The sequence below is a fragment of the Barbatula barbatula genome (assembly GCF_947034865.1).
Source record: "Barbatula barbatula genome assembly, chromosome: 6".
Classification (NCBI taxonomy): domain Eukaryota; kingdom Metazoa; phylum Chordata; class Actinopteri; order Cypriniformes; family Nemacheilidae; genus Barbatula; species Barbatula barbatula.
In genome coordinates, this window is record NC_136765.1 from 23076781 (window position 1) to 23093158 (window position 16378).

The 16378-nt window shown below is 39.2% G+C and overlaps 1 protein-coding gene across 1 annotated transcript; it reads right to left on the minus strand.

The window, feature by feature from the left end:
• Positions 1 to 203: 203 nt before the first annotated feature.
• Positions 204 to 15933, minus strand: cnsta (consortin, connexin sorting protein a). Its single transcript, XM_079458743.1, has 11 exons — positions 15800 to 15933; positions 12721 to 13144; positions 11811 to 11953; positions 10839 to 10869; positions 10363 to 10449; positions 10147 to 10255; positions 9509 to 9530; positions 9303 to 9393; positions 6124 to 6689; positions 2404 to 2545; positions 204 to 2326 (listed from the first exon to the last, which is right to left on the minus strand). Exons 2-11 carry the CDS (start codon positions 13070 to 13072, stop codon positions 2118 to 2120), a joined length of 1752 nt encoding a protein of 583 aa, XP_079314869.1. The 5' UTR covers positions 13073 to 13144; positions 15800 to 15933; the 3' UTR covers positions 204 to 2117.
• Between the last annotated feature and the right edge of the window lie 445 nt (positions 15934 to 16378).

Sequence of the window (16378 nt, forward strand, 5' to 3'; positions counted from 1 at the left end):
TGTGAATAATCACAATTTTATTTATAGGCGTTGTAAGTTCGTGTTGATCTGAGATGTTTTGGGTCGGCCATACGCATTTACATGCCTCTACAGTACAACCGTGTGCGGCGTCATGTCAGGTCGCTTCTGATTGGTCTATAGCGATTATGGGCGTTGTTTGGGATAAGTAGGATTCTTTTGCTTTTTATTAATTTTTATTTTTTAATATATATTTTTTACAAACCATGTGATAAACGGCGTGTCAGTGGCAAATGACTTGCATTTTCAATACATTTGTTTCAATAAATTGTATTTGTCCTACTAATATATACTGTGTAACTTATATATACATATGAAGGGTTTGGTTCCAAAATGAGATATCAATCAAACTGCTGTTGGTTTGTTTTGCTATGAGCCACAATAACTCTTACTAGCACAATAAAAACATGTTAAGATAAAAAACATGATCTTTGAAAGTTTTTATCATCTCAATTTGGAACCAAACTCTTCATATATACGTTACAATTTAACAATGACATACATTGGAATAAGACAACTTAGTCGCAACAATAAAATGTATTTGCCAGGTATTTTTGGTCAAAGACATCTCATTGCATATACCTTTAACATTTTCTCCCAAGCCAATAACTAAACAGATCTGAACCGGACATAAAAGAAATACAGCAATCTTCACATGATATATACACAAATTTAAATGATGAAAACAAACATGAAGTTCCAAAAATGCAAATAGTCTCTGTACAGACAGTAGAGGAGAGAGAGAGAGTGCATGCAGCCAGACATTGTGATTCTAAAAGACTTTCTGTTCTGCAATAAATAAATACTGAAAACTCACACATTAAGACATTCATCGGTCATCTGAACCAGCCAGATAACACACAAATAAAACAAGAGAACCCGAAATAATGTTTTACAATTCTTGTACTTTTGAACGTGACCGCAGCAAAGAACCGCACGTTTAATTGCTTGTACATGTTGACGTTATCAGAGCAGGTCTGTGCTTTGAAAAGAAACATAACAAATGTTCTCTGAGACACACATCGGGTAGAACAAACACATAAAACATTTATGACAATAATCTTAATCTGACTTTATTTAACGCAAGACGTAAAGTTATAAGAACATAAAAGAAACATTTTTAACATCATGATTGCAATAACTGTTAAGATTAGTAAGACCATGCCTGAGAAAATGATAAAATCACAACATTCTCGTGCCAGAACCGAGCGTTTCTTTTTAAACTTTCCTCTAGATACAGTCAACAAGGCTTTAATATTGAAGGGATAAACAAATCCTGTTTTTTTTAAAGGTAAAATTGAGATATTTTAGGATAAGGAAACAACATTTTCATTTGTAATTCGAGAGAATTCTTGTAATTACTTAACAGAAAAAAACTAAAATGTTACTTTTACCTAAACGCATAGGTGGAAATAGTAAATTAAGAAAAACCGAAATCATTTTGGAGTGGTCTCTTCGTGTTTTCAGTGGCATCAGCTATCAGCCCAAAATCTATTTGAAATATATCTTCGGTTTACCCATAAACAAAGAATATCAAAAACAAGATTTGTCTTCCCGGGGTCCTTGCTGAGTGTATCTAAAAAGATCAAACGCTCATGTATTGCTTTCCTGTCCCTAGAAATATTTTCCATAAGCCCATCCAGGCCGACCACAGGAGAATGCTACGTCCAGGCTACAGATGGTTACGTCCATCATCGTCTTTAGCGCCATGCTGGTCAATCACTGTCTGAATGAAAATCCTGTCAATCAAATATAAAGATTACTTTAAAAACTAAGTCTCTCTGTATGAGGTTCAGTGGATGGCAGTAAACAGTGATTTACTCGAGTCAAAAACTGGCCAAGAGGTTTTAACAGGTCTTCGAGAGGATGGTCGTCCTCTTTTCAAACCTGAAAGGCAGGCTCGGGCGTCTTCGTGTGACCTGAATCCTACACATTGCAATTGTTAAGGTGTCACCTTGAAGTCCTTTGTGCTGTAGGTGTTGTCAGCTTCACAGGTTCATACATGCCACTCAATTATTAAGAGATAATAGAGGCTACCGATGAAATAAAAAAAATTACTCTTTAACAACCGTAGAGTCATTTTGTCCTTCTCTGTCCCGCTATGAGCTCGGGGACAGCCAGTGTTTGAGCTCATCCACTCCTCTCTGAACCCGGCCGATGTAAAAGTCCATGTTATGGGAAAAGTCTGTGCACACGCTGGATTGGGCGTCTCCGAAGGTGCAGTAGAGCGCCGTCCCACCCACGCTGATCACAACGGTAGCCAAACACAACAAGAGGAGGAGTAGCCAAGAGTCTCCGCCTACCTCATCTACATATCAAAACAGGCAGGCACCAAATCAGGACACATTTGATATATTATCATCAATATTTGATTCAGGTTCTTACCGTGGTCAAGGCCTTCGTAGGGCTCACGGAAACGGACCTTGCGCTTGGAGACAGGTTTAGGGGCAGCGGGGGCAGAACTGTTGGCTCCTTCTAGCGAGACCCTTCTTTTTAAGATAGACACAAGGCCAGCGGCTGGTGTGATCTGAAGGACAGAAAAACATAACCAATAATGTGCTGTCTTGATGATTATACAGGGTCTCATGTGATTTAACAACGCAGCGAATGCAAATCCTCAAGAATGATTTAATTCAAGGCTCTGCACTAACATAGTTTAACCACTAGATGTCACTATGAGCCTGTGGTACATTGCGAATAAAAACCTGAACTCAAAACAAAGACTACTATTACAAATAAATTCTCTATCCTACATACAAAATCTATAAATTGAACTACTTTTAATAAAAAATGTGCACGTGTGCAGGAAGCCATTTGCTGAGCACATCATGCAAATTGGGTGTTACCCCATCTCATAAATAATTCACGGCAATGAAAGTATTGGAGACGCGAGGGAGCGAGAAGCAAGTCATGTTATATCACCAGCCGCTGATGAATGCAAAGGTCACAAAAAGGTCACATCGAGAATGAGTGGACATTATTCAAGAGTCAAGAGGAAATCGATGAATGCCATATTAATATTGAGATTTATGTGAGCAAGCACAACCGCAGAACAATACGGAGCAAAGGCATAACAGAGAGATGTTTACAAATACGAACGCATTATATTAAAAGCTCGAAGAATTTACTGTATTCAACATTATTCATCATAATGATGAATGATGGATGTGTTAATATAAAATTAACATTGAACATTTTCATTGAAACAACAATATCAGAAAGATTGTTTAACAACCTTTAAAGAGAAGACTGACTAATGATACTGTTCTCACTTTATAGTCTAGCATTTTATACTTTTTTTGGTAACATTTCTGTACATATGTATATTTCATGCAACAAGCACTGCTGTTTATCGTATTCTATCGTGTGTGAAAAAGCTTTTAATTTTAAAGTGTGTACACACATTTACATTATACTTGTACACATGATAATCACATTGACTTTGAACAGAATACATTGTTACAAAACCAGCTTTCATTTCACCTTAAAATGTCATTATGCCTGTATGTGGTAAGGGCCGACCAATTGAAAATAATTACAGGTCTATAAATCCACAACGGCTTATTTCATTTGACAGCCTGAAAATAAAGCCAAATATGTTCCTTGCACACTTTCAACAAAGCACATAAAACAACTAAACCATTCCATAAAACGACTCAATTCCATAAAACTGCTTACAAGATCCGACCAAACGTTGCATAGACATAACGTCTAAAATGAGTAAAGAGTACTATGGGGGGGCTGATGATTTTATCATAGTTAAAATAAATCCTAAATGAATGTGCTAAAAGACATGATGTCAAGCAAATGATGTCTAAAATAGACAAGAGACGGCAACAAAACATCCGGTCTAGCAAATATAAAAAACACATAAACTGCATTTAGACATCTGTAGAAGCACAATATGATCATGAGCCAATCGTAAAGTGAATCATAATGCACGATCCGGATAACATCTCAACAACAACAACAACAAAGCTTTATCATCTCTTCTGTTTCATTTGGTCTTCTGATAGAGAAAATCATCTAGTCTTATAAAAGTGAGGTGGATGTAAAGGCAGCGAGATTGTTTTCTTTTTTCTGTGACCATAAAGCAGTAAAAAAACAGAAAAAAGCCACCTATCACTACCCAGATCCAGAAGACATCTCAATAATATTCACATAGCAAACGATCTTTAAAAAGAAATGACTGATAAACATGTTTAAAGTTAAAACCGCATGAGAGTTACAGATGACGGATCAGACTGAAGGTCACAATCCACCCGCATGATAAACCCAACGACAAGGTTCACACTACTCCAAGACCAAACATTCGCAAAAGTACATTTGATATAAAGTATTTAAGAAACTTCAAGCACTTCACAAGTGGAACGGATTCTTTCACATAAACGGACAAAGCTTGTTTTGGCTTGTGGGTTCTTTAAAAAAGAAACCATGAAATGTGCCAAAACGAGGGCTGTTTATCGCATCCAGAATAAATTTTGTTTCCAGTTTGTTTCGATTTAAACCATAAGAACTCGACAATACACAATACAGTGTTATCTCTTTTGGAACCAAACTCTTCATAAACATTTTGATGTATTTGTTTATATTGGCAAATAATTGAAATGAAATAAACATTCATTCATTTTTATTTTTATCTTAAATATATGCAGATATGTGTATGAGTACATAAATACTAAATTAATATGCACAGCACACAGACATATATTATGTAAACACAAACTTTTATTCTGGATGCAATTAATTGGTTGACCGACCTGGTCAATACATTTTACAAAGATTAATAATTCACCACACTGTCAAATAAACAAACTGGACTCGATCAAGAGGAAAGAAAAACACACTGACAATAAACGCTTGAGATTAAACAGGAAAAGTCCCTAAAAAGAGGTTTCGCCCCAAGCAACAGAACGTCATATGTTTGGGAACAGAGCACATCAGTGTTCGGGACACAAGACGATACGTTCATAAAGGCCTGTATTGTGCGAGCAGAGGTCAGTATTCCTTCTGATCCTATTGTTGACTGTCTCATTGAGGCCAAAAGTGTTATTATGACATCACACAGGGTGGACGGCCCGTTCAATCACTCATCTCTGGCATTTAGCGGGAAAGGTCACTCTTTAGGTAAACCAGTCCTGAATCACATTTAAGCTTTCGATATACATTATTAACGTTCTTATCAAACTCCCTCTTAACAAACAAACGTATAAGAGAGTTAAAGTGGCGGTAAGCTGGGGTTACACGCCACATGCCGAGGTACAAAAAGCCAGGACCACCACACCAAGAATACATCAGGGTTCTAGAATCTAATCAAGTTTTACGAGTTTAAGTTAAAGGTCCAATGTGACACATTTTGGAGGATGCAATATAATATACATAACTGTCTTCAGAGGTGTTTAAAGACCTTACGTAATGAAGCGTTATGTTTTCATTACCTTACACCGTGTCTACACGGACTCGAAAAGGGGTGTTATGACATAACATCCTGCTTATCCATAATGGGTTTGTCGTGTCGCACATGTCGTGTCCGGTGTAGACACGGTGTTAGGAGGAGATGTTTCTATGAACATACACCGCAGGTCCCCTTACATGGAACTCACCATGTCTTTCTACAGTAGCCCTAAATGGACAAACTGTTCTACAGAGCGCGTTTCGTAAATACAATATCTTGACGCCATCTTTGTTCTGTGAGACGCAATGTAGTGGTTTGAAAGATGGGGTGAACGGTGAAGTGACGCTAAAATTTCATACACCGGACCTGTGATACTTGTTTTCACTCACTTAACAACATTTCCACCGGATAACAATATTGATAAATGTTTGTGCTTTTTAGAGATTTTGAGTCCCATAAGAAGTTAAAATTTTAATATCAAATTATCTATTTGTGAACTGAAGAAGCCAAAAATCTGTCCATTTTAGGAGTATTTTCACGCTCTGTTCCTTTAAGTCTGAAGCAGTTGTGTAAAGGGTATCCTATGCAAGATGATGTCACTATGACATCACTCAATCCAGTCTATTTCTCACAGCAGTTCCATGAAAATCACAAAATAACCCTTGGAATTTAAAATAAACTGATTCATGATACTGGCATCTGTCACCCACCTCTTCTACCTGGATGCGCTTGGCCATGTCGTCCAGCGTTGACACGTTCGTAACATCCAGCGACTCCACCCCGTGTCCATCTTCCTCCGAATCATACTCCGGAGTGTTTTCAGGAACTTCCTGATCATCTCCCGTCTCCTCCAGCTTCAGAGCCTCCACCTCCTCTTTCTGTCCTTCACCCTGAGTCCCCACTATTCCCTGCCCCGTGTCTCCCGTCTGCTCCGTCATGGCTCCGGTGTCCGTTTGAGGCTGCTGGACCTCGACGGTGCCTGGCTGAGCGGCAACCATAAGCGACTCGGACGGGGGATGCTCGGGCTGTGTTGTTGCATCTTTGTGAGAAGCCTCCACACTTCTGCTCTTCTCTTTTGGTCTTGCCTCCTCACAGGCAGGAGAGGAGGAGCTGTCCGTCTCTGCTGAGGAGGAGGAGGAAGGGGGTGGGTCTAAGGAGGGGGAGGGGTCATGCTCACTCTGCTGGGATTGCGGGGCAGTGCTGCTACGATCGTCAGGCTGGATGACTTCCTGTTGGGCGAGTATCTCGGATGTATTGTGCTCTTCCATAACCGTCCCTGTTTCAGATGGAGAAAGAGAGAGACGTCATGTTTGTTCATATTTAACACATGCACACTTACATAAACGTTTCTCTTTTTTCGCTGTCTGATATTCTTTCAGCTGAATGAATTTGACTATCAAGCGTACACAACAGAACGGATCAACGGCAGCTGATCAATCACTATCGATACATCACAGCCCTCCCGCCCTGTCCATCAATAATGCAGGACTCCTCGAGTGTTCTTCACTCCCTCTGTGGTCTAAAACGAGGACAGAGCACTGTTGAGATACAGGACCTGAGTGATGACAGCTCAGAGAAAGAGCGGTTCTGGCCGTGATATCATCACTTCACAGATCTCATCCACTGTGAGGCAGATGGACCATTTTAATGATGTCTTTAGTACTTCTCTGGACCATACGGTTTTGCACTGGTTGCCTGGCCAGGGGGGCTGCTAGAATTTTATAGTTTTATTTAACTAACACTGCATATAGGAATTTATAGTATGCCTGATATTTGACCTGTGTTTCGACTTACACAACCTTATATGTTTTGCTTATAGTCAATGTTTTCTTGTACAGCTGCTTTGCAGCAATGAAAATTGTAAAAAGCGTTGTATAAATTAAGCTGACTTGACTTGACAGTGAGAATTACCATGATGTCTATGAAGAAGCCTTAAAATGTGTGGTCTCGCGTAGCCAGACCTTTATATACTGAAGGTCTGCAAGCTTCAGGTTCTCACTAAATCCTCGGTGTTTCGAGGCTGACGTCATCACGCAACCGTGTTTTTTGAATCACAGGTAGTTTAGATGCTTAGGTGTGGTTGGGGTTTCATAAGACTCGAAACAGGCCCACCCAATATGACTGACAGGTAAAGCAACCAATCACGCTTTGTTTTGTGTCGCGTCATGTTTAGAGGCGTGGAAATGTCCCCGCAGGCCGGTGTACATTCACAAACGTGTCAAACGTTAACAGCAACCACAATGATTTGAAGAATTAAGCTTTTTGTGGATCGTGTTGAATTCTTATTAACTTACTTCTTAGATCCAGGTTATTATAACATCAATATTTTGTTGTAAATACATGTACAAATATGATAGTTTTATTGCTTAAAAGTGAATATGAACTTGTTTTCTTTGCAGTATTTGAGGTCTGAAAAAATCTTTCCGGTTATTTTGACATGTTTCTCCAGTTTTCATTTTCTGCATATAGAAACAATATTTTTATTTGACATTTGGATTAAATATTGTTAGTAGTTCTACTCTTTGCTACAAATAGTCAACTTAGAAAAACAGGTTTTTTTTTTAAAGGATCTCTTCATTTTTTCTGCATCTGTATATATGGGATATGGCTTAGTACTTTTCCCAGGCTTGGAAACCACAAAATCACTCAAGATGTGTGTTTTAGTACGTTTTTCAAGACAAAATAACAAAACAAAGATGTAATTCAAGTCAAACAAGGGACATGATATTACAATGAACTTTTGGAGCAGAATTGCGATGAGATTAAAGTAATAAATCTGTACCTTATGCGTCTATGTGTGAGGGTAATGACGAACACCAAGATGCATTTGCTGCTGGAGTGTAAGCCAAGCACAGAGATGGTCACCATACTAGAAGCAGGTGGCTGGACACAGGCTGCGCCAAGAGTGCGAAAATGTGTGTGCGGGGCTGCCGTGCATGCCGTGTAAAAGTGAAACCGGGTCATGGATCTCAATGCGAGTAACACGGTGTTCATGTAACTGACCCCATCAGATGCAGGAGCCAGTGAGAAAGAGAGCTCTCATCAATAAAGCATGACCTGAAGGTACAGGAGGGAACTCTAACTGTGTTCGTGTGAATTTGAGGAAGGGGTTGCCTTGTATGCATGTGGCGAAAGAATGATTATCAAGTAGGTAGGTTTTGTTCATGATACATATGTGGGTATTTTTGTGAATACAAAAAAGATGCCATCAAAATGTAATAAAGTAAGCTCTCTGAAATGACTTTCTGGTGATGTACCAAAGCCGTCTAGTAGGGGTTAAATGAACTAACATCATAGCCTGCAATATTTTTAATAAATTCTTATAGTAAAAGTCTAACCTTGAACATTATTTCCTTTTGAATGGTTGTTTAATTCAATATGTCACAAATGCAGTATCATGTTGCCATTAAGTAACATTCACCATGTGACAGAGACGAATGTGATGAGTTTTCCACTATTCAATACTATCAGACGAAACATTATTCACAACCTGTTTTACCTTCGTAAGGCAACATTTCCAAGTGAGTTTTCAATACCTAAAGCTCGGCCTGCATAAAAACGCATTTGCCTTTTCATTACCGTTTCATCAACTACATTTTAAAGACAAACTACAATAAAAACCCATAATCAATATAACTCAATAACCAACACTTACATTTAAAGCTATATACATAACATTTCAAAAGAAATTCCAGGCTAACAGACGAATCAGACTTTTGTAAACTTCTCGAGAAGCTTGCACGTTAATGTATTCCCTTACACTGAAAGATGAAAAACGCGATACAGTATAACGACTCAATGTGGAAATGACATCATGATAAATGTCCCGGTATGTCATGGTCCGTTCTAGGTGATCTGGACTGTGATTGGAGAAAAAAACAAAACTCACCTGAGCTGCATGAAAGTCGTTGAGAGTTGAGGTCTTCTGCCGGCTCTTCCCTGATCACGCTGTTCCTCTGGACTTTGGACACAACCGCACACTACCAACACACACATAACGTTGACTTTCGCCCTCTGATCTTTAAACACGAGCTTTCTCATTTCACAACCACGTACATCCACATGCTTACGCAAACGTCACAGAGGTTGCCTTACCTTCTCAGCGCTCTGTGCCGGTCTGCAAACAAAAACAATGTGTCAGTCAAAACCATGTTACGAAGCTAAGGTATCCTCATATTTTCCCTCTTTCCGTCTCTTCTGCAGCGCATAGAAAGAGAGCGCAAATGTAAGGTCGCTCCGCTCAGCGGGAATCTAATATTAGCGTGGCACACTTCCCATACTGAAACACTAGCGCTTGTCTCAAATTGCTAAAAAGCACAGCAACGGCCATATGCCTAAACCAGTACAGGACTCCAAACTGCAGCCGGAGAGCAGAGATGAGACGCAGACGGGCTAAATTTAGGAGGGAGGCTCAGATGCGCGTGTGGTCGTCCGGCCGTGTGGAATGGGACAGAAACGCTGCTTTAACATTGGTTTAAATCGTCTAGTGGTTCGAAAGGTTAAACATGTACTTGTACTCATTTAAAAAAGCCACTGACATATTTTACTGTCGATGCGATCTATGGATAGCACTAAATAAATTATTTAAATGATTCAGCGCCACTCACAGCATATAAATCATATGATGTTCCATCATCAGTAGATGAAAACATCTCAACTTCTGATTTACATTCGCTTCAAGTTCATACTGCCTCGGAGCACACCAGCTGCGTGTGTGTGCGCTTTACACTTACTGCATGTGTGTCCTGCAGATGTGTCTCAGTTTCTCCAGGTGTTCAGCATCCAGGTCTCTTCTGCTTTCTCTAATGTCCTGACACCCGCCAATCAAACTCCAGCTTCTCTCTGAACACAGACACACAACAACAAAACCATTCACATGAACATACACTTGGTTGTAAGGTATATTACATAAGATTATATAGTGTATTTCACATGATAAGTTCCCTTACCCCATTGCTCCTGTATGGCGGTGAGGTTGGACAGCACACGTTCATGATAAAGTCTTTCTAACTGTATGAACCTGACTGCTCTCTCATCTGGGAAAGGCTCAGGTTAAAGAAAATCTAGGAAATGTGAAATCCCAAAGCACCGATGCACTTCGCTGCTGTTCTATTACAGAATGTGAAAGTGAAATGTGGATATACGATGGTGTCTGGATACAATAATGTTCTGAGTTTAACAGAATTACAGGATGACCGACACTAGATATGTCCATAAACATCATTGGATATAGTGATGCGTACAACAAGAGCTGGAATGGAGCAAACGTCAACATATACATATAACAGGAAATAATATACTGATATATAATGCAATATTATATTATATTATGGAGCTACAGGAACACATGTTTACACATCAACATGTGTATGGTTGAGTATATGAACGTATATAAAGAACTTGACAAAGCCAATTTTCGGGATACAATCCTCTTCACGCGTGAATGCCTCCGCAATCTGAAAGAGAGTTCGGCCTGGAGTTATTTATGCATTCAATTATTCAATACACATCACTTTATAATATCATTTCTGTGTGTTTCGGCACATAACACATTGTCGAATCAGATAATTAATGTGTCTTTTAGCCTAGTGGTTCTCAAACTGTTTCGTTGCAAGGCCCCTTTGTGTAGGGTGTATCGCCTTGTGCCCCCCCAAATAAAGAATAATAACCTTAACCCTTTTATGAAAACAAAAACATATTCTCTTATATAATGCTGAACATCAAGTTTTTTGGTTGGCGGTCTAATTTTTATGATACACAAAAACTGTGGCCCCCAGGATCCATCTTGAGGACCCCAATTTGAGAACCCTACCATTCGTTTTGGATTTCTTACTAAGAACATAACTCCCATAATTATTTGATATTTACATTATATTATTTAGTTTTGGATGTTCATAGAGCGAATATGGCATGCAGCTGTTTCACAGAAAGTTATAAAACATTTCAAAGCTTTAAAGTAAAATCTATTCATTGAAAATAATAATGGAAATTACAAGATTGAGGTGAATAATCGTCAATTATGATTTTTTTCATAACCCTGCATCCCTATGTAAAATGCTTATTTATTCATATTATCCGTTCAAAAATGTATATTTGACTGTACAAGCATTACTTTTCTTTAGCTTGACCATTTAAGGTGCTGTTTCTATTTTCTCTCGTGCTGTTATAGACACGCGGAATCAGTCAATGCAATGGGCTCAGGCCAACAACAACAGATTAACAAGAGTGTTTTTCCACAGCTTATGTTCTGGATGGTGGTACAAGTCAGTAAGATGGTTAAGAAACAGTATTGCATTCTCCATTTTTGACTTTTAACATCTCAATTACTAAAGTGGAGCAGAGATAGTGTGTGTGTGTACGAAAGTGAGACAGGTGAGGTGTATCTGGAGTATTATACCTGATGGAGGCACTGTGGCAGAAGCGGGTGGTCTCCCTGCGCCCCCAGCTCCTGTAGAGTCACGGCCAGGGAGCACATGAAGCCGTGGGTTGAAGCAACATCATTGTGCAAGGATCCTTCTGGGCTGACAAGACCTTCTGACACTGTAAAAACAACATCGCATATATTTTCAGCTCTGAAATCTGATGGATGAGCCACTTTCGAAGCCATATACAGTATAAAAGAGGCACAGTGATTATATTTACCATTTTCTATTTTAAGGTTCTTACCTCAACTAATGTTCATACTGTACATACACATGTGACTCAATTAATGAAAGGTAAATATTGGCTATTAGTGTATCTAACTGATAGACTTAGAAGCTGTTTCGGAAACTGCAGTTTTGAATTAACCACACAAACGGTGCGTGGTATTGGGTAATATATTGCGAAACATTTATGACATATCCTATAGTTACTGTGATTTTTTGCAATATGAAATCTGTTAAATCCAGCCTGTTGAGCTATGTAATATGTTTTAGTATTTATTTTTATTTTGTGCTACTACTGCTTTAAGAAGATATCTCTTATGGTGTGTTGACACAATGAACTATTTGCGCAAGTAAATTATATGCAATGCTTCGGGTTTAACTTTCTTCATTTCAATTTTATGTTAATATTCAGATTTATTCACTAATAGACCTGCTTAGTTTTATTCATTTACATACAACTTGTTAAACAATAGAACTGTCAACATTCTAGGTTTAGTTAAACGTGTTGTATGTACAACAAAACATGTTCAGATTTATTTTTTAAATATCACTCCAAATATTACGATACAATTATATTGTGAAGCCAGTTTTGTGTATTGTATCGAATATGTATCGTCACATTATATGTTCTCTAGGGAGTATCTGTGTTTTGTCTGTTACCTGTGGGACTGGGGCTGGGAGTGGGGTAATCTCGGATGTGTCCATCCAGCTCTGGAGAATACACTCCACTGGTACTATCCATCTCTTCCTCCTCATCTTCATTATCCTCCTCGTCATAGTCATCCAACTTGGAACTATCATAATCTTCATCTTCTCCGTTGTTATTACTGTTGTCGTGTCGGAGAAGCCCCTGCCCTCCCCGAGGACCCTCTTCAACCTCCTCTGCTTCCTCCACCAACCGGTTCTGGTTCTCATCCTGGCTGCGGCTGGACTCAGAGTCGCTTAGAAGCTCCGGGTCGGTTACTCCTACTCGCCTCACTGGGCCGTCGCTCTGCCACTGTCCGTCATCCATGAGGTCCGGCTGACCCAGAGCATGAAGATACACTCGAAACCTCGCAGGACACTCGATGCTTCTGTCCGGCGGCTGGAGGAACAAGAGTGGATAATATAATGTTCATGATCGATCATAAAAATAAACAGCTTTAACTCATAGTTTACCCAATTCAAAACACTTTCATTTGTTTGTAATTTTGTATGCCGTTGTTTTTCAGCTGCACGTGATATCACAGAGACAATCTTTCAAACTGGACCCGAGTAACCGTGTATATACTGTATAAATATATATAATAAAATGAATTAAATGATTCGATGAAACAGATCTGCAAAAATTCAGGTTGTGAATCATGACCAAAAAGAAGCAGGTAAAACAATGTAGTCTAAAAAAACCATTCCCAGTCTACGTATACAGGGCGGGCATTAACGTCTGTCCTCCTCTCTACTTTACTTTAGTTGAAAACTGCTTACCTTTACTAAATAAACATCACTTCATTCTCTGACGAAGTTTATTTTTCTCCATCTCCGATTGTTTGGTTTCCCTGAATAGTGAATTCACACACCATGGAGATTTTCCATGATGGTCCCTTTAGGGTTGTTATCGAAGGAAGAGCTTCGAGCTCATCTACATACGGTCTCCTGACGGCGCTTATGCAATATTATACAGCATCTTACAGTGACCTGACAGTTGTCTTCTCTTTTCCCAGGGGATTCTGGGATGGCTTCCAGTACATTGCATGGTGTAAAGGTGATGCCTAAAGCACCAAAATGTTCACTGCTTCAAGCGAAATAATGTTGTCTAAAACAAGCCGCTATATAGTGCTGTTTGTAAAGGACTTATTTATGATGCTGATGTCATGAGGCTCTGACTCACAGTGGCCCACAGGCATCCACTCGCTTCTCTGGCATCACTCGGTGAGATGAGGACCAGGAGATTTATAACCACCTACAAACATTCAATGCCTCTCCAAACCACATTTACATTTACATTTACATTTACATTTATTCATTTGGCAGACGCTTTTATCCAAAGCGACTTACAAGTAGTTTTATACAGTGGCACATTACTGCAGAGCAATCAGGGGTAAGGTGCCTTGCTCAAGGGCCCTTCAGTCATGACCTGCTGGCACTGAGATTAGAACCGGCAACCTTCTGATAACAAGCCCAACGCTCTAACCATTAGGCCACAGCTGACCACATCACAGAGCCGCTTACTGCTGCTAGACACATTTGGGTCATTTGCATTCATTCTTCTAGTGCTTGTTTACAACTTGGAGAAAATACAAAATGCCGCGGACAACTGCATGAGGAAAGTGTAAAAACTTGAGGTATCTGGGAATATTACATATCAGCTGAAAATCTGTAATAGGGTGACCACTGTTGAACATCTCAGGTGCCAAATGATTTATTGTAAATAATTAACGCTAAGATAAAAGATGCATGCTAGGATTAGATGCAGCAAGAGGAGATTTGGCTTAAACCTTTCATTCATCCTTTAAAGGAGTACCTCACCTTTAAAATGAAAATTCAGTCATCATTTACTCACCCTCTTGTCATTTCAAACCTGTGTGACGTTATCTCTTCAGCAGAACACAGAAGAAGATTATTTTGAAGAATGAACTTCCCTTATTCACTTGCATTGGTTACAAAAACAAGTTCTGTTACCAACATTTTTCAAAATATCTTCTTTTGTGTTCTGCAGAGGAAAGAAAGTCACACAGGTTTGAAATGACAGGAGGACGTGTAAAATTATGACATCGTTTGAACTTTGAGGGTGAACTACACCTTTAAGAGAGAACCCATTAATAGTAAGGCCGCTGCACTCCCATAAAAACAGCCTGAAGGATGAATGAGAGAGATTTATTCATCCTGATGTTTCAGCCTGAAAAACAAGAACGACTTGAGCGGCTACGCATTTATTTTACTATAACTACTTTTATTCAACATGCCTTACAAGTTAGGAGGAATACAAAATAAACGATTCATCGTAAACAAAAATATTGAAGCCTCCCGTTAGCTTGGATTGTATTAGACATAATAATATACATCTTTATTGAAAACATAGGCACAAACCAGACTAGGCAAACAGAGCTGTCAAAATCTGACCTTTATGAAAGGTTGTCACCTCTGCGGTGTCAACACTTTACAATGACACTGCCTGTGTTTGCTTTACATGTATAAAAGTGATTTATTTCCTTGCACACGGAACACGGGAAGACTTTAACACATATAAGCGAAAGTATTAATACATGACATGCATGGCCTGGTGTTCAAAATAGACCGAATCCGTCATGCTTCTGTTTTGCATGTGCTTGTGCTAAAAAAATATTCAAGTACATGATTATAATCTCTGACATTTTTACTTCCCTTAAATATCTCCATGCATTACCCCAAGTAAGCATTTATTTACATCGTTTTTTGTTGCAATAATGCCTTTACTTCCCCATTCACTTTATAAGGTTGTATGAAAACAGGTCCTGGTATTATACAACATGGCACATAAAACCCGTCACATTTCAAGCAAACGGGATTAAAAGCAAACAACAAGTGTAATAAAGCTGCTAATAAATGCATGACGTGTTTTTTCAGATGATTGACTGATGATGTGGATACAAACATAATGGAGAAGATGGACCTGTCATTGATTCGTGTGCTAACATGCATAGCATCTCAAATACATCGTTTCTTATTCCACGAGCTGTTACCCTCGTTTATAAGCATTGCTTTGAAAAAATTCAGTACTCACGGATCGATCGAGCAGGTGGTTTAAAGTCGAATAGAGATGAAAATACACCGCAGACGGACAGATGTGTGTTTGAGCTGCTGCTGCACGTCTGCGCAGGTCTTCCTGCCTGCCATCCGGGTGCTTCAGCGATATGCGCAGCCCCGCCTGCCTTTCATCCGGGTACTTAAGAAAAGACACGGCAAGCTTAATATTATTAAATTAATGTAATTTTTTATTAAAACCAACAGTATCGTGAAGCTGTTGCTTGGTAACATTTAATAAAGTAGCCTTATTAATATTATCACCCCACCTCAACGACTTCCACTTATCAGGGTAAAAGAGTAACTAACTGAGCAGCCACGCCTATTTTGGAGAAGATTAATTTATTCGTTTTAACTATGTTCTGTGGGCGTCGCTTAGTAATAGTGGTTGCGTCCAAATACCCCCAATTGCGGTTTTTGCACTTGACCACTTGACTACTTTCATGACGTATTTCCTGTTTTTGGCCCAAGTGTTCGCGAAGATCCCAAGTGAGCGTGTAACCCGATGGGACACACTGAGCAAGTGCAAACATGTAACGTTAATTAATGCGGCGTTTCT